The 18,467-nt window shown below is 39.4% G+C and overlaps 1 protein-coding gene across 1 annotated transcript in view; it reads right to left on the reverse strand.

Annotated features, from left to right (window-relative positions):
- The window catches only part of PKHD1 (PKHD1 ciliary IPT domain containing fibrocystin/polyductin), a 477,573-nt gene that overhangs the window by 306,893 nt on the left and 152,213 nt on the right, over window positions 1–18,467 (reverse strand). Inside the window, exon 36 of the mRNA XM_054492265.2 lies at window positions 15,130–15,342. Coding sequence (XP_054348240.2) covers window positions 15,130–15,342 — 213 coding nt within the window. The remainder of the gene's footprint in view (window positions 1–15,129; window positions 15,343–18,467) is intronic.

Raw genomic sequence — 18,467 nt, forward strand, 5'->3', positions numbered from 1 at the left:
GAGATGTGTCTATTCATATCCTTCACCCACTTTTTGATGGGGTTGTTTTTTCTTGTAAATTTGTTTAAGTTCTTTATAGATTCTGGAAATTAGCCCTTTGTCAGATGGATAGATTGCAAAAATTTTCTCCCATTCTGTAGGTTGCCTGTTCACTCTAACGATAGTTTCTTTTGCTATGCAGAAGCTCTTTAGTTTAATTAGATCCCATTTGTCAATTTTGGCTTTTGTTGCCATTGCTTTTGATGTTTTAGTCATGAAGTCCTTACCCATGCCTATGTCCTGAATGGTATTGCCTAGGTTTTTTTCTAGGGTTTTTATGGTTTTAGGTCTAACATTTGAGACTTTAATCCAACTTGAATTAATTTTTGTATAAGGTGTAAGGAAAGGATCCAATTTCAGCTTTCTACATATGGCTAGCCAGTTTTCCCGGCACCATTTATTAAAGAGGGAATCCTTTCCCCATTGCTTGTTTCTGTCAGGTTTGTCAAAGATCAGATGGTTGCAGATGTGTGGTATTACTTCTGAGGGCTCTGTTCTGTTCCATTGGTCTATATGCCTGTTTTGGTACCAGTACCATGCTGTTTTGGTTACTGTAGCCTTGTAATATAGTTTGAAGTCAGGTAGCATGATGCCTCCAGCTTTGTTCTTTCGGCTTAGGATTGTCTTGGCAATGTGGGCTCTTTTTTGGTTCCATGTGAACTTTAAAGTAGTTTTTTTCCAATTCTGTGAAGAAAGTCATTGGTAGCTTGATGGGGATGGCATTGAATCTATAAATTACCTTGGGCAGTATGGCCATTTTCACGATATTCATTCTTCGTATCCATGAGCATGGAATGTTCTTCCATTTGTTTGTGTCCTCTTTTATTTCGTTGAGCAGTGGTTTGTAGTTCTCCTTAAAGAGGTCCTTCACATCCCTTGTAAGTTGGATTCCTAGGTATTTTATTCTCTTTGAAGCAATTGTGAATGGGAGTTCACTCATGATTTGATTCTCTGTTTGTCTCTTATTGGTGTATAAGAATGCTTGTGATTTTGCACACTGATTTTGTATCCTGAGACTTTGCTGAAGTTGCTTATCAGCTTAAGGAGATTCTGGGCTGAGAGGATTGGGTTTTCTAGATATACAATCATGTCATCTGCAAACAGGGACAATTTGACTTCCTCTTTTCCTAATTGAATACCCTTTATTTCCTTCTCCTGCCTGATTGCCCTGGCCAGAACTTCCAACACTATGTTGAATAGGAGTGGTGAGAGAAGGCATTCCTGTCTTTTGCCAGTTTTCAAAGGGAATGCTTCTGGTTTCTGCCCATTCAGTATGATATTGGCTGTGGGTTTGTCATAGATAGCTCTTATTATTTTGAGATACATCCCATCAATACCTAGTTTATTCAGAGTTTTTAGCATGAAGGCTGTTGAATTTTGTCAAAGGCCTTTTCTGCATCTATTGAGATAATCATGTGCTTTTTGTCTTTGGTTCTCTTTATATGCTGGATTACATTTATTGATTTGCATATGTTAAACCAGCCTTGCATCCCAGGGATGAAGCCCACTTGATCATGGTGGATAAGCTTTTTGATGTGCTGCTGGATTCGGTTTGCCAGTATTTTATTGAGGATTTTTGCATTGATGTTCATCAGGGATATTGGTCTAAAATTCTCTTTTTTGGTTGTGTCTCTGCCAGGCTTTGGTATCAGGATGATGCTGGCCTCATAAAATGAGTTAGGGAGGATTCCCTCTTTTTCTATTGATTGGAATAGTTTCAGAAGGAATGGTACCAGCTCCTCTTTGTACCTCTGGTAGAATTTGGCTGTGAATCCATCTGGTCCTGGACTTCTTTTGCTTGGTAGGCTATTAATTATTGCCTCGATTTCAGAGCCTGTTATTGGTCTATTCAGGGATTCAACTTCTTCCTGGTTTAGTCTTGGGAGGGTGTATGTGTCCAGGAATTTATCCATTTCTTCTATATTTTCTAGTTTATTTGCATAGGGGTATTTATAGTATTCTCTGATGGCTGTTTATATTTCTGTGGGATCGGTGGTGGTATCCCCTTTATCATTTTTTATTGTGTCTATTTGATTCTTCTCTCTTTTCTTCTTTATTAGTCTTGCTAGTCTATCAATTTTGTTAGTCTTTTCAAAAAACCAGCTCCTGGATTCATTGATTTTTTGAAGGGTTTTTGTGTCTCTATCTCCTTCAGTTCTGCTCTGATCTTAGTTATTTCTTGCCTTCTGCTAGCTTTTGAATGTGTTTGCTCTTGCTTCTCTAGTTCTTTTAATTGTGATGTTAGGGTATTGATTTTAGGTCTTTCCTGCTTTCTCTTGTGGGCATTTAGTGTGATAAATTATAATTTAGTGCTATAAAGATCCGTTCTTAGTCTGATGGGCTTCCCTTTATGGGTAACCAGACCTTTCTCTCTGGCTGCCCTTAACATTTTTTCCTTCATTTCAACTTTGGTGAATCTGACAATTATGTGTCTTGGGGTTGCTCTTCTCAAGGAGTATCTTTGTGGCATTCTCTGTATTTCCTGAATTTGAATGTTGGCCTGCCTTGCTAGGTTGGGGAAATTCTCCTGGATAATATCCTGAAGAGTGTTTTCCAACTTGGTTCCCTTCTCCCCGTCACTTTCAGGTACACCAATCAGACGTAGATTTGGTCTTTTCACATAGTCCCATATTTCTTGGAGGCTTTGTTCGTTTCTTTTAACTCTTTTTTCTCTAAACTTCTCTTCTTGCTTCATATCATTCATTTGATCTTCAATCACTGATACCCTCTCTTCCACTTGATCGAATCAGCTACTGAAGCTTGTGCATGCATCACGTAGTTCTCATGCCATGGTTTTCAGCTCCATCAGGTCATCTAAGATCTTCTCTATGCTGTTTATTATAGTTAACCATTCATCTAATCTTTTTTCAAGGTTTTTAGCTTCTTCGTGAGGGGTTCAAACATCCTCCTTTAGCCTGGAGAAGTTTGTTATTACCGATCTTCTGAAGCCTCCTTCTGTCAACTCGTCAAAGTCATTCTCCATCCAGCTTTGTTCTATTGCTGGCAAGGAGCTGCGATCCTTTGGAGAAGAAGAGGAGCTCTGATTTTTAGAATTTTCAGCTTTTCTGCTCTGGTTTCTCCCCATCTTTGTGGTTTTATCTACCTTTGGTCTTTGATGATGGTGACCTACAGATGGGGTTTTGGTGTGGATGTCCTTTTTGTTGATGTTGATGCTGTTCCTTTTTGTTTGTTAGTTTTCCTTCTATCAGTCAGGACCCTCAGCTGCAGGTCTATTGGAGTTTGCTGGAGGTCCACTCTAGACCCTGTTTGCCTAGGCATCACCAGCAGAGGCTGAAGAACAGCAAATATTGCAGAACAGCAAATGTTGCTGCCTGATCCTTCTTCTGGAAGATTCATCTCAGAGGGGCACCCAGCTGTATGAAGTGTCAGCCAGCCCCTATTGGGAGGTGTCTCCCAGTTAGGCTACTGAGGCTCAGGGACCCACTGGAGTCTGTCCATTCTCAGATTTCAAACTCTGTGCTGGGAGAACCACTATTCTCTTCAAAGCTGTCAGACAGGGACATTTAAGTCTGCAGAAGTTTCTGCTGCCTTTTATTCAGCTATGCCCTGCCCCCAGAGGTGGAGTCTACAGAGGCAGGCAGGCCTAGTTGAGCTGCGGTGGGCTCCACTCAGTTCGAGTTTCCTGGCCACTTTGTTTACCTACTCAAGCCTCAGCAATGGCGGATGCCCCTCCCCCAGCCTCGCTGCCTCCTTGCAGTTCGATCTTGGACTGCTGTGCTAGCAGTGAGCAAGGCTCCATGGGCATGGGACCCTCTGAGCCAGGCACGGGATATAATCTCCTGGTGTGCCATTTTCTAAGACCACTGGAAAAGCGCAGCATTAGGGTGGGAGTGTCCCAATTTTCCAGGTACCGTCTGTCATGGCTTCCCTTGGCTAGAAAAGGGAATTCCACAACCCCTTGCACTTCCCTGGTGAGGTGATGCCCCGCCCTGCTTCGGCTCACACTCCATAGGCTGCACCCACTGTCCAACAAGTCCCATTGAGATGAAGCCAGTACCTCAGTTGGAAATGCAGAAATTACCCATCTTCTGTGTCACCCACACTAGGAGCTGTAGACTGGAGTTGTTGCTATTCAGCCATCTTGGAACCCAACCCCGTTTTGCCAAATTTTTAAGATAACATTCATGGGTTCCAAGGATTAGGACATGGATATACATGGGTGTCATTTTTTAGCCTATGGTTGAATAAATAGTGCTGTGAAAATTGGCTATTCATTTGAAAAAAACATAGATAACTGACAAACTATATCAGAATAAATTCTAGATTGATTAAAATAAGGGTCTGATAACTTTTTCTGTAAAAAGAACAGGGAGATAATAAAGAGTTTGGGGTTTGCAGACCATGTGGTCTCTGGCATAATGACTGAACTTTGCCATTATAGTGCAAAGCAGCCATAGATAATACCTACACAAATGGGTGTGGCTGTGCCTCAATAAAATTTTGTGTATAAAAGCAAGGAATGGACCAGATTTGGTCCATGGCTCATAGTTTGCTGACCCTAGTTAAAGACAGACACAAATGTGAAAAAAAAGAAAAAATAAAAAAATAAATAAAACTACCAAAAAACAAATAGGTAAATTTTTATATAGTCTTTGTACAGAAAAGAGTTGATAAACATAAAAGCAAAGGCAGAAACCATAAGAGAAAATATTTGTAGATTTGCCATCACAAAGATTGGAAAACCCCATAGAAGTACTAAAAGATAAATAACAAGGTGTAAAAGAAACCGGTTCTTTGTACCTCTATCAAGAATTTTACAAAGAGAGCTATAAGCCAGAAAGCCCCAATTGGGATCTCAAAATAAGCTGAAAAAGTTAAAATTGAGGAGACTGTTTCAGAAAGAGGTATATTCTGCCTTTCTGCCACAAGTAAATACCAGCTATGTGTACACAAAATAGAAGCGAGCCCATGTGCATCTTAAGTCCATGAAGAAAATGGAATGAGTTTTAGTTACATCCCCTTCCAGGCCCCAGTTTCATCATCTCTAAAATGAAAGTAACAATCCCAGTCTTTCATGCTTCACAGGGTGGTTGTGAGAGTTAAATGAGAGTAAAGAATGGGAAGCAGCTTTGAAAATTATAAAGTGCCAGGATCTAGGTAAAATCCAATTTGGACAAATACTAAATATAATACACAATTCAATGATACTCTTTTTCCATGACCAGGCTGAAAGCAATGCTATTAATAGTATTGCTTTGATGATACATATGGAAGAATTCTCTTTGAAGGAAAAATCACAAGCTTCTGCCTATGTAGCTTTCCACTTACTTAACAAAGTTGAGTTTCTTGTGGTACTCAAAAAGGTAAAAAATGAAAATCTAGACCACATTAACCATTTAGTAACCTAAAAGAAGATTACTACTGAAGCATGAGGGTGGCCAAGGGAGAGAGTTGAAAAACAGGACAGAAGGTGTTAGCAGGAACCTAAATAGCGCCTAATAGCCATGCTAGAAATTTCGGACTTTACCTTAGAAACAATGGAAAGCCACTGAAGAGTTTTGAGCAGCAGCACAACATAAACAGATTTGTATTTTTAAAAGATCAACTTGGCTCCAGGGCAAAGAATGAATTGGAAAGAACAAAACTGGCAACTAGAAAATAAGTTTAAAAGCTTACACAATAATCCAGGCATAAGTTGAAGGTACCATAAACTAAGGTGACAGTAATGGAGATAGAGAGAAGGATACGGGCTCACAAGTTATCCAAGAATTAAAATCAACAAGACTTAGTGATGGACATGATAAGAGGAATGATAAAGGAGGTATCAAGAATGACAACCAGGATTCTAGCTGAGAGATTAATGGAAAACAGTAAACACCATCCCATCCTTAGACTAATAATGGGACAACTTCACCAAATCAAAAGTGTAAATAAATAATAACAATGATAATAACTGACATTTATTGAGTACTTGCTCAACACCTGCCATTGTGATAAGTACATTGCATGTTTTATTTCATTTAAACCACATAACAAATATCATGAGAAATGTCTTAAAATAATGTCCATTTTATAGATGTGGGAACTGAAACACTGAGTTTTTTCAAGGTCCACTAGCCAGTTCATGGTAGAGATGGGATTTGGACCACGCAGTCCACTTCAAGAGCCCAGGCTCCTCACACTTACTCAGAGGAAGATGAGTGAGTGAGTACTCTATGACGGAGCAAAGTCAAGCTCATCTAGATAAGATGCAGAATGCCAGCAAAGATCCTCACAACCTAGCAGGAAAATGGAAACTATAGAAATTTTGAAAGGAAGAGATGAACTTTGGAGCTAGTTACTTTCCCTTGAGAAGCTTTGTGTCAAGATGAGAGGCTTGAAATCCTTGTGTGTCTAAAATATGATACAGAGTCAGTTATGAGGTTTGCTTTGGTGACTGTGATGGTTAATTTTGTGCATCAACTTGACTGGGCTATGGGGTACCCAGAACTTTAGCTAAATGTAAATTGTTCTTTGTGTGTGTGTGCGTGTGTGTGTGTGTGTGTGTGTGTGTAGGTATTTCTAATGTGATTAACATTTGAATCAGTAGACTAAGTAAAGAAGATTGCCTTCCTTAATGTAGATGAAAGGCATTCTCTTTCATCTGGAGCCACAGGACTGCCATTTCTGCCTCCATGAGGGCAGAGTTTGACTGAAAATGAAGCCAACTGAGGGGAAAGCAGAACCAAGAGTCGCAGAGAAACAAAATCTTAATGACTTCATTGGAGCACCTGGACTCAGCTGTGCCTCAAGTTTTTTCTTTTTGCCTCAAGTTTTTTCTTTTCAGTTATATGAAGCAATAAGTGCTCTTATTTTTTGTTTGAATTGGGTTTTCTGTCACTTGAAACCAAAAAAAGACCTGACTAATGCTGACACTTTTAAGTATATATAGAAACTTGAAGTACCTTACAATGTGTTTCTAAGTGGGGTTCCTGCTGTACTTGGATTATTGAATAGCTAGAACTCATTTCTAATTAGCAGTATACATTTGCATGCAAACACCTAAAATTAAAAGACCTTAAAAACAGCATGTTCACTTAAATGTGTTTAAACAAGTTCCCTAAAGTGTGGTTTATACTATTAATTTAAGGAACCTTTCTTAAAGATTGTTCCAAGGTTACTCTTGTCCAGATCAATGAGATTTTAGCAGACACATATCTGCCACTATAAATAGAATGGTTATACAGTGTTCAGACTTTTTTGAAGTATTATTAGACAGAACAGAAAAAAAAATACCTTATTTTTTTTGTTGGTGGTGTTGGCTATATTTTAGAGGACACAGAGCCAAGGGTCAATCTTCATCTGCTCAAAAGAGAGGACCACTCATCAGTCACTGGCTGTCCTACAACGCTAGGGTTTCAAGTACGCCAGGACCATGCTCGCTGATGTTAACTCAACTGTGTAATTATGATCGGCCACAACACGCCAGCTGACCAGAACCCCAACACTGAATTAAAGCTCATTTAAATTTAAGAGTAGAAAAAGCAATAAATATGTTTTTAATTTTCCTCATCCTCCTTTCTCCATTCTTCCCCTCTATTTAATCTTCCTTCCTTCCCAGTCCTAAATAAAAACCAACAAAACAAAGCCAAATAACAACCGCAAAATGACAGTGGCTCTCCCCTTCAACCCCACATCCCTCTAGGGCACCCTTTTTAACATACATAGCAGGTTGTTGGGTGGGACTTCTGCTCCTCTAGAACCTACCAGGAGGACACATGCATGGGATCAGGAGATGATAAGCACCTCACATTATAGGGAAGCCACAGACAGGGAGAAAACATCTTCTTGGGGCTTACTAAAGAAAGCTAGTCTAACTCTGCGACTTTTGCCATTCCTGGAGCAGAGTCCACTCCATAGTTTATGAATGACCAAAAACAAGGAGATTCAAAGAAATCCTGAGAGATGGGGATGAGCCATCAGCCTGGGTGAGCTAACCCTGGCCTTTCCTCCCCTTCCTGTAGAGCGAGGTGTGAAACTACTTCTCTCTTATTAAGCAAAGAAAGAGGGCTGCATAAGTATCATAGAGTGACCTGTAAGAAGGGGAGACTGGCTTCTTTTCCCAGGTGGAATGTCTGCATATGCAGCCTATTTGCTCAGCTGCTCATGCTTATCTAAGCAGGGGAAACAATTAGAGAAAGAGCAGAGCAGAGAAAGGGGTGATAAGTGGAACATCTTTCATGTGGATTTGTAACTTTCCTCTGGATAGCTGAATTGTAGGGAAAATAGCTTGGTTTGAACCAACTTTCTAGTACTCCACCAAGACCAACCCCCAAGGTGGATGCCAAGGAATTGAAAACCCAGGTGGGGCTTCCACATTGAGAAACTGTGCAGTGGAAAGGCCTCCTACAAGACTCCAGTGATTTCATGCAGGCATCTTAGGAGGGAGACTCAACAGTCAGCAATTATTATTCAGAGAGAGAGCAACACCCAATAGAGGATATAGGTGCACAGTTAAGTATTAAGCTTGTTAAACCTCTCACCTTACCTCTTCCACCTGCCCCAATACTCAGAACATGAAATAAGAAGGATTAGAAGAAGAGTGAGGGAGCAGACCCTACCATCCCAAGCGCCTCAAGTTGAAGCTTTGTGGGTGAGGAAGGTAACATTAAATGAACAGGAGACTGAGCTTTTAAACTAGATTAATCAGGACTGGCATTTTCAAGATCTGAAATCAACTGGAAAGCTGTTGGTAACCAAGGTGTTGTTAAAGGACAAGAAAAAGGATCCATCAGAATACAGATGAAGGTAGTGACTAAAGAAAAATAAAATCTATTCTGAGTCAGACTTCTGCCTGGAAGGTTTGCATATACCAAACATCCCTAAAAATGTGTCTCTTGCATTTGCTCAGCCCTGTGGCAAACTTACACACCACATCAGCTCAAGTTTCCCATGAAATCACAGGTAATATTTTGTGGTGATAAATGCAAGGGGAAAGCAGAGAACCTCTTCAGCAGAGAACCTCTTCAATATTGAGGAAATCCACAGTTCATGGGAAGAAAGAAGAAAATCCATAGCATATACTAGAAAATGAGATTTCCTAAGACCTTGGGATAAAGCTTTTAAAATTGGGAGCAACATTGAGATTTAAAATTTGGGGTTCAGTCACAGCAAAAGTTTTCAATAATATATATAAATATATATTATTATATTATATAATATAATAGATATTATATTATATAATATAATATCTATTATATTATATAATATATAATAGATTATATTATATTATATCTATTATATTATATAATATAATAGATATTATATTATATTATATCTATTATATATTATATTATATAATGTATATTATATATTATTATATAATATTATTATATTACATATTATATTACATATATTATATTATATTACATAATTAATATATAATATATTACATATTATTATATTATATATTATATAATATATATTATATATTATATAATATATATTATATATTATATAATATATATTATATAATATATTATATAATATATAATATATATTATATAATATATATTATTATATAATATATTATATATTATTATATTATATTATATATTATATTATATTATATTATATATTATATATTACATATTATATATATTATATAATATATTACATAATATATATTATTATATTATATATTATATATTGTATTATATATATACAGAGTTCCTTTCTTTGGTAGAAGAAAATCAAAGTCCACATGAAATCAGGAAGTCCCAATAACCATAGAGAAGAAGGCAATAACGAGTAGGAGAGAGTGAAGTCAATACATGCAGAGACAGCCAGGGTAAGGGACTGAGGGGTGAGTCCTGTGGACATTTGGACCCCTGAAGACAGTCACGTCTAAGGCCGTTGTCTTTCTCTCCATCCTGCATTTTGATTACAAGAATTCATAAATCCTTGGTTCTAAGTTTGTTTCCAGTGGGCTTCTGTCCCCTAAAACCAAACAATTTCAGAGTAATAAAGCTACATATAAAAATGCCATGTCATAGCTCTGGTTTGTATCTAGCTCAAGGGAATGAGAGACAGAAGAAAAGGGAGGAGTCTTGGTCTAGAAGAAATAGGTAAGGAAAGGGACAAGAGGAGACAGCATTGGAGACTATTAATCAGGTGACGAGAGAGTGGAGATTTAAAAATATATTGTTGGATAAGTGGAACTGTTATGACATGAAAATGGGCTCTAGTAAGTTTCACCCTACATCAAAGAACAGACTTTACAGAAAATGTCCCAGAGCTAAATCAGCCTTGGGGAAACAGGAATCATGCAGAAAGGCCCTGGACACCTCAAAAGGATCCATATGCCACAGCTAAAAGAATGACCTAGTAGAGTTTTTTAATCACAATTTTAACAGTGGAACTCTTTCTTCTAACAAACTGTTACTTACAACACAAATATATAACCGATAAAAGCAATAAATCAATTACTTGAGCAACTTAAACCTTTATTACTTGACCTCCAATACTCATTGTTTAGGGAACCCCTAAATCCCCTCCAGGAAACATTTGGATTTTGTGGAGCATAATGTGAAAACCACTGACCGGAAACACACTCCCACACACGTGCCTGTTCCACGCACTTTATACCATGCTTAAAGACAGCCTGATACTCTAGCAACTATGAAAATAGTGCACACCACACAGTACTCATAGAAACCATGGAATTTACACGTAGATACTTGGTACTTTTAGAAGGAAAACAAACCATATCTAAGCTTGTTTATTTAGACCACTGCTTTTATTTATTCCTACCAAATTCTTATGTTCCTTGCAATTGCACTTGTGCTTTCTTCAATCATGCCCCCCATACTGCTTTTTCTCAGGAATTTCCATGTATATTTAATGCCTATATCTTGTAATTTCTTGAAAAGGACAAAGACAGAAGTCCAGCCAAGGCCATGAGACTGTTTTTCTCCTAAGAAACTGTCAGCCAAATTTCTCAGGGAGGAACTGGAAATGAAGTGAGAGACATTGATAAATTTCCCTGCTGAACAATCAATAAAAACTCCACCATTCTGCTCAGATTCCCACTGTGGAAGCAAGAGCCGTAATTACATTGTCAAAAATTTAAGTTGCCCAGGCTGACAGCAACCCACTTGAAAAGTGACAAGTGATTGGCACTCAGTTTGGAGTTGTGAACCTGGATTGGCAGACAGAGTGATGAAGGCAAAAGGCAAGAGTGAAATTTCCTTATTGACTACAGCTATCCAAATCCCAGACTGCCACTCAGGAGGAATCCTGAGACCCTTTAGTCATATTAACGCATCAAAGTGAGCAGCTGACAGAAGTTACTAAACAATCTGAACTCCACCAGCAATTCAGAACCTGTCCTCATCTACTCCCAAACAAACAGAAACAGAAACAGAAAAGATGGTGCTGTGTGTGGGTGTCTACGTGCAGGTGTGTGTATATGTGAGTGTATAAGGGTATGGGACTTTTCCTACATTCAAAGAAATACATGAAGCATGCTTTCAACTCCATCTTGCCTTGTGACAGCTGAACACCAAAGCCTGTTTGCTTAGCGATTTTCATCTAAGATAAAAATCAGCTGGAGCAGAAGGGTTTCAAAGCGCAATAATGAAGAATGAGATGGAGGGAGAACGTGGGAAAGTGATCGGACTGATATGCAGACCATTTGTGTGATTCTACATGACCTGAGCTGGGGTTAAATTAGAATCCATTCAGCATTGCTGCCGAATATTAGGAACCAAATGTCTGCCAAGGGCCTCATTCGCTGGGCAGTGCCCTGCTTCAGACTATACTGGGACCCATGCAAATAGTTTCTAAGAAGCCTTTTGTAACCACACCCGGGAATGGTGGTTATCCACAGCTGGGAAGCAGCTGCACCAAGAGAGATTAAAATCTAAAGGTGTTGACTGGGTGGTGGGAAGAGAACAGAAGATGCCTGGGAATGTTGTTACCGCATGATCTCCAAGGTTAAAACCCTTCTGTTACTCTGATGAAAAGAGATAGACAAGAAAATTAATATGTGTTTTGTGTGCCCAACACTCTGGAACACTTCATGAGCAATAAGTTTATGAAGTGGGAACTGTGATTTTCTGATTTTTTAGAGATCTGTTGAATGTCATAGCTGATCTGTGGCAGAACTGGGCCCATTTCTGATTCCAATTCGATTAACCACTAGAACCAGTGTTTCTCTGAGTGTAGTCAATGGGCCACCTGAGTCACATCACGTACATTTCCAGGCCCAGAAATCTAGATTTACAAAAACCTCCCCAAAAGGTTCTTCTGTGCACCAAAGTTGGTGAATCTCCTCATTATGTTATCCTGGGAAACTGAGTGAATGCTGGGTCATTAGGGACTTCCTGGCAAAGCAGTGAATCAAGTTGCTCACTATTTTGCATGCTTGACAGTGAAAGAAAATTAGCTTTTTCCTAAAGCCCCAGTGTCACCAGACCAACCTCTGACCCTGGCAAAAGGCCAGTGAAATTACGTAATGACTTTAGCCATGATATACCACCATGCTGGAGGGGAAATCTGTCTGAGACCTCAGGTGGTGAGGGAGAAGTGACAGGAGAGAATTGATGAGCTGCACGTGGGGCTGCGATTCTCTGACAGATACATCAGGAAAGGAATCCCTGTCACCCAAATGGCTGAGCTCTTTTCTACATAATATTTCTTTCAAATGCATGAGATGCTGCAGCATCACATCAGAGAGGAAATGGCTTGATCTTTGCCCGTGTTCAAAGGGAAAGCTCTGTGATTCAGGTGAGATCCTAGTCAATTCTCTGTCCTAAATGCTTTGGGGAATGATTAACCAGTTTTGAAAACGGCCTAATCTGGGAATATAGGAAAAGGGGGAGAGAGAGAGAGAGAAAGGAGAAGGAGAATAAAGGAGAGGGAGGGAGGAGATGAAGGGAGGAAAAGGGGGAGAGAGAGGAGGGAGAAGGAGAATAAAGAAGAAAGAGGGAGAAGAGGAAGGGAGGAAGCATGGAGAGAGAGGAGGGAGAAGGAGAGGGAGAGAGGAGAAAGAGGAAGGAGGAGATGGAAATGAGGAAAGCAGAGGGAGAGGAGGTCTCATTCTCAATATCCAGTAACATCAGATGGCTGGAGTAGCAACATTTTTTCTGAACTTTCAGAATTTTCAAAACATATTAGAAGCATCTACTTTGCTTGAATTGCCCCATTGACTGTAAGCAACGGGACTAGGGATTTTCTTGACATTTGCTTAACCACAAAGGCTTACATGCACAACGTACATTTAAAATACAGGCACAAAAGGTATATTTATGAGTTCTTTCTTTGATTCTTCACAATAGAGCATGAGAATTAGATGAGCTTGGAATGAAAGAGGCAGAATAAAATAATTAGAGTTTTCATTTTTCCTCATTTGAATTCCTATTTTCAGGAAGAGCTATGCTATCTGCATCATACAGGATAGTGGCTCTCAAATCTGAGGATTCCTCCTAAGCCTGGGGTCCTCTGGATGATCTATGGGCTGGCTGAACCACAAATATACACCAACTTATTCCCCAGATGCATTTTTTTACTGGTAAAAAGCAGCATATTGGGCTGGTGGCTTAAGAGGCCATTGAGCTAGTGCAAACATCTGAAAACCATGGCTGACGTGGGAATAGATCCTGGGCTACAAAATCAATGTAGTTGCTTGCTGATGAAGATAGGAGGTAAAAGGGTCCCCTTGGAAGTTGATCATGGAATCAACATAGCAAGCATTTTGAATTTCTATCCAGTGAGTTATGGGGCATTTTTAACCTCACAAAATTTGATCCCCAGTGTCTAGCACACTGGGTAGCCCACAGTCAACACTTAAATGCTTGAGGAAAAGATCTTGCTTCCTTTCATAGTAAGCCAAAAGAGACACAAGCGTGCTTTTTGATAGACAATGATTGGGGCCTGTGGTCGGTATGAGACAGTCTGGACAGAGAAAAATGGCAGATTCCTCAGCACAGCTCCATGCCCTCATCTAGAGCAATTATCCTATGACAAGTGGATTATTTTGTGATGCCAATATAGAAATATCAATGTGTAAATGACATTACGTTTTCTGGAGATTGAGTCACTATCTGGAGCCCACATTTTTGATCTGCCTTTGGCTCATGCTATGCAACCAAAAGCATATAAATACCCACAGAAATATGCTTACTCATTATTTTATACTGATATTTTACAGTTGATACTAAGGATTATCCTGGCATACCTGGTAATTTCCTGACTCTCAAGAGGGAAAAAAAATGTCCATTTTGCAAAGTGGAATTAGATGATCAGAAAGCAAATAAAGTTGGAGTGGAAACACACTGTAGCCTAATCTATTTTCTCCTAGGAATCCTTAAACACCCCACCTATCTGTAAGAGGATTCTAAGTAGAACTGTAATTAAACCCTGCTCATGGGGTAGGGGGTTTGGGGAGACAGGAAGAGGTTCAACAACTAAATGAGGTTGTCTGCATTTGATTTGGGATACCAGGCTACTGCATGTTGAGAGACATCAGTACATGCTAAGTAATTGTATCAGTCAGTTTTCACTAGGCTATGCTGCAATTACAAATGCAAATTTCAGTGGCTTATGACAAAGGCTTATTTCTCACTCACATACACGAGAGCAGTAGGTCAGCTGCAGCACTGCCCCATGTCATCTTCGTTCAGGTTCTAAGCAGAAGGAACTGCCCCTATCTGGGACAGGCTATTCTCAAGTGGCGGGAAGAAAACGAAATGGCTAAAGCATCGTAACAGGTCTTAAAACCTTCACTTGGCCAAGCAGTCCCCCATTTCTGCTCACATTCCACTGACCAAAGCGAGTATGAGGCTAAGTCTCCTCTTGCAAAGGGGCCGGGAAGTATGGTCCACCCACAAGGAGGCACTGAAAGTCACCTAACAGTAGGTGGAAGTATACACAATCCTCTTACAGAAAGGGGAGCAAACAATAGGGAACGGTAGTGTACTCTGCCACAGGAATCATAACAGTTTTACTTGTTATTTAAGGAAATAATGCCATGCTCTAACTGACCTGGTTGGCTCAGCAACTATAGTCAAGGACTTTTAAACAGTTTTATCAGTTTCCACTGCTAGACACAGCTCTACTTCATTTCCTCTGATCAATTGCCTCACTCACCGCGCAGAGAAAGAGTTCCATTCCTCACAGCCAGGAACTTGACTCCATAGGGAAAGAAGGGAGTTGAGTAGGAACTCCCGTAGAGTGTGATCTGAGCTCTGCCTTGGAAGGGCTTGTCTTCAGATCCAATCCGGAGCTCTCCACCGTCAGAAACAAGGATGGCGTGTGCCCTGAGCTCGATGGGTCCTGGGGCCATGAAAATCAGCTTGCCCCCTAATGGACAAAGGGAAAATTGTCAGTCCCTGGGAGGATAAGGCTTACCGTTTTGTCAGTTTCAATGCCTGATGAAATCCCCTCCATTTAAATACTTCTGCTGGAATGCAGACTTATTTTATCATGCTCTCTCTTGTAGAAACACAGTAGGATAGACCAGACATTCAGGAGTGAAAGCATTATTATTTAGCCAGTTTAGGTTAGCTATTACTATTCTCTGCTGCTTTATTACATTTTCATGACAATAATCTAAATGTCCAGCAATTTAGGAATGGTTAAATAATGTATGAGAAGACCACTAACTTTACCATTTAACAATAGATAAAATTAAGAAAAAAAAACTGGGACATATACAAGAAATAAGGCTAGAAGAAGATGTGCCAAAATTGTAAGAATTATAGTAAAAGGAAATGTAACTAGGGCTAACACTGTGGCATTTGTAGCATTTTAGCTGACCAGCATCCATTATACCTTCTTTTGTTAACAGACCCTAATTTCCTTGAGGTATTGTTCTGCCCCATTGACTAGAGCTGAGTGGAACTGTCAAGCAAGACATCTTATCCTACCATGGCCAGAGTCACGTACTCGGGCTTTAAGAGAAATATGGAGCAAAAGGGAAAAGAGGTAGGAAATGTTTAGATCTCAGTTCCAGTGGTGGCATTCTAAGGAGCCTGGGAAGAACACCTGCTTCTGAGAGGCCCACCTGCCCATCTCCCTACCTGCCCCACTGCCTGCCACTTGCATCAAATGCTTTGATTCCTATGTATTTCTGTCCCTGATTTTTCAGACTGTTTTCCACTAATTAGTAGGTTACCCAATACCTTCCCAATACATTCCATTTTTAAAAGAAAAGTTGGGTTCTCTTATTGGCAACCAGATAACCTTAACTGATACATATATCATTTTGCTCTGATGTCCAAATTTTCAGTAACACAAGAATATTAGTTTATAATATAATTCTTTTGCATTGTGAGATTAAATAATTTAAAAATTAAAAAGATATTTTCATTTTTATATCTTTCTTTAAAAGGCTTTAGAATGTTTACATTTTACATAGAATTTTCTCAATAATGTCAAAATAATTAAAGCATCCCATATGAATAAACACTTTAACCTCAATAAGCTATTTAGTCCATCTTTCTCCTGCAAGTGGTTTACAAAAACACCAGACTAGACCCTTCCATCCTGTAACAAAGTAGTCAGAGTTGTATCTTTATATCAGACACACCAGAGGTCCTCTTTTCTAAATCCAACAATGGTTTCCCATTTCACTCAGAATAGAAGTCAAAGTCCTTACATTGGGCTACAAAAGGTCCCTCATGATTTGCTACCCAACCTCCAATACCTCTCTAATATCATTTTCTAAAGCTCACCTGTTCACACATATGCTCCAAACATATTGGCCTGCCTGTTAGTTCTCAAACAGGCCTCAGGGCATAAGTTCTTCCCTCTGGAAGCTTCTTCTGATATTCCCATGAATATCATGAATAAGAATTATCAGAAATATCGGAAATATCTAGAATGTTATTGGAATTATCGGAATGTTCTGATAGTCCCATGGCTCACTCTCCCTTGTTACTATTCAAATGTTAACTTCTCACCAAGGCCTTCCCTCTCCAGTCTATATAAAATAGCACACCCTAGCCCCTTGCCTAAATGTCTTTTGCTTTGTAATACTTGATACCAGGCATATTATATATTTACAGGTTTATTTTCTGCCCTCTCCCTACCAGAATACATGCTTCCTGAGGGGAATTATCTGTTTTGTTCACTTCTAAATTATTGGTGTCTAGAAAAGTGGCTGGTAGGTAGTTGGCACTCAATACACAACTAATAGTTGAGTGAATGAATGAATGGACATATCTTTTTTGGAGATTCTGATTTAAGTGCCTCTATTTCCTTATATACAAACACACACACACTCTCCCATTTTCTCAGAAAGGATGTTGTTCTTACACTTAATCTATAAGCCCACATAGTGTCTCAATGAGCAAAGGGGGGCAAAGGATGTAGAGAGAGCAAAGTATCAGAAATGCCTCAAAAGGCAGATTCTACTATAATAAGAAGAGTCTTGGTGAGAGGTAGTGGAGGGCAAAGACTCTTCATCTGCTAATGCAGTCATAAATCCAGAGTGCCAAGTTATTGAGTTGAGTTTTTGTTGCTTTCCAGAAATCACAGCTGGAAGTAGTTAAACATGCACTGGAGAAATGAGAGGAAGACAGGAAAAAGGCAAAAATGACTTTAGTCATTATCATGTAAACCAAAAATAAAATTTTAAGTCCCCCAAACCAACTGAATTGACCCCTCCTCTTAGGCAAGGGCATTCCAAAGTTAAACTGTAAAACTAGTTCAGGCCATGACGGAGAGTGTCAGAGATGCCTCATTATACCCTCCTCCCTTTGAAATTCAGACATAAGTAACCAGCATTAACATTAAAACAGAGACATTAAGACTGACAAAATAGACTCTGTAGCAATAAGACACCAAATTCCAACCTGACTCCAGTATAGCACCACATGACAGATAGCCGGCCCTGAAAGAAACTGAAGTATTTTACCCCAAAATATATTAAACGGCCCTGCAAAGCTGTCTCTTGTGGGGAAAATCTACATTCTGTAGAAAATTCCCTTCCTTTTCTGGATCTTTACCCTGAGCCAGGAGAGTGCTAACTTTCTGGAGTCTGGAACCTTTTTAGATCTGCTAAGAAACATCTACAGTCTATTCTCTCTGAAGCCTGCTACCTGGAGGCTTCATCTGCATAATAAGAACCTTGGACTCCACAACCACTTATCTTAACCCAGACACTCCCTTCTGTTGATTCCAGGTCTTTAGATAAGTTAATAAGTTAACTCTTTCAACCAACTGCCAATCAGAAAATCTTTGAATCCATCTACGACCTGGAAGCCCCCACTCCTACTTGTCTAACCTTTCCAGACCAAACCAATGTACATCTTATATGTATTGATTGATGTCTTACCTCTCCCTAAAACATATAAAACCAAGCTGTAGCCTGACCATCTTGGGCACATGTACTTACGACCTCTTAAGACTGTGCCCCAGGCCATGGTCACTGAAATTTGGCTCAGAATTAATCTCTTCAAATATTTTACAGAGTTTGACTCTTT

Source organism: Pongo pygmaeus, chromosome 5, assembly GCF_028885625.2.
Source record: "Pongo pygmaeus isolate AG05252 chromosome 5, NHGRI_mPonPyg2-v2.0_pri, whole genome shotgun sequence".
NCBI classification, from domain to species: Eukaryota; Metazoa; Chordata; class Mammalia; order Primates; family Hominidae; genus Pongo; species Pongo pygmaeus.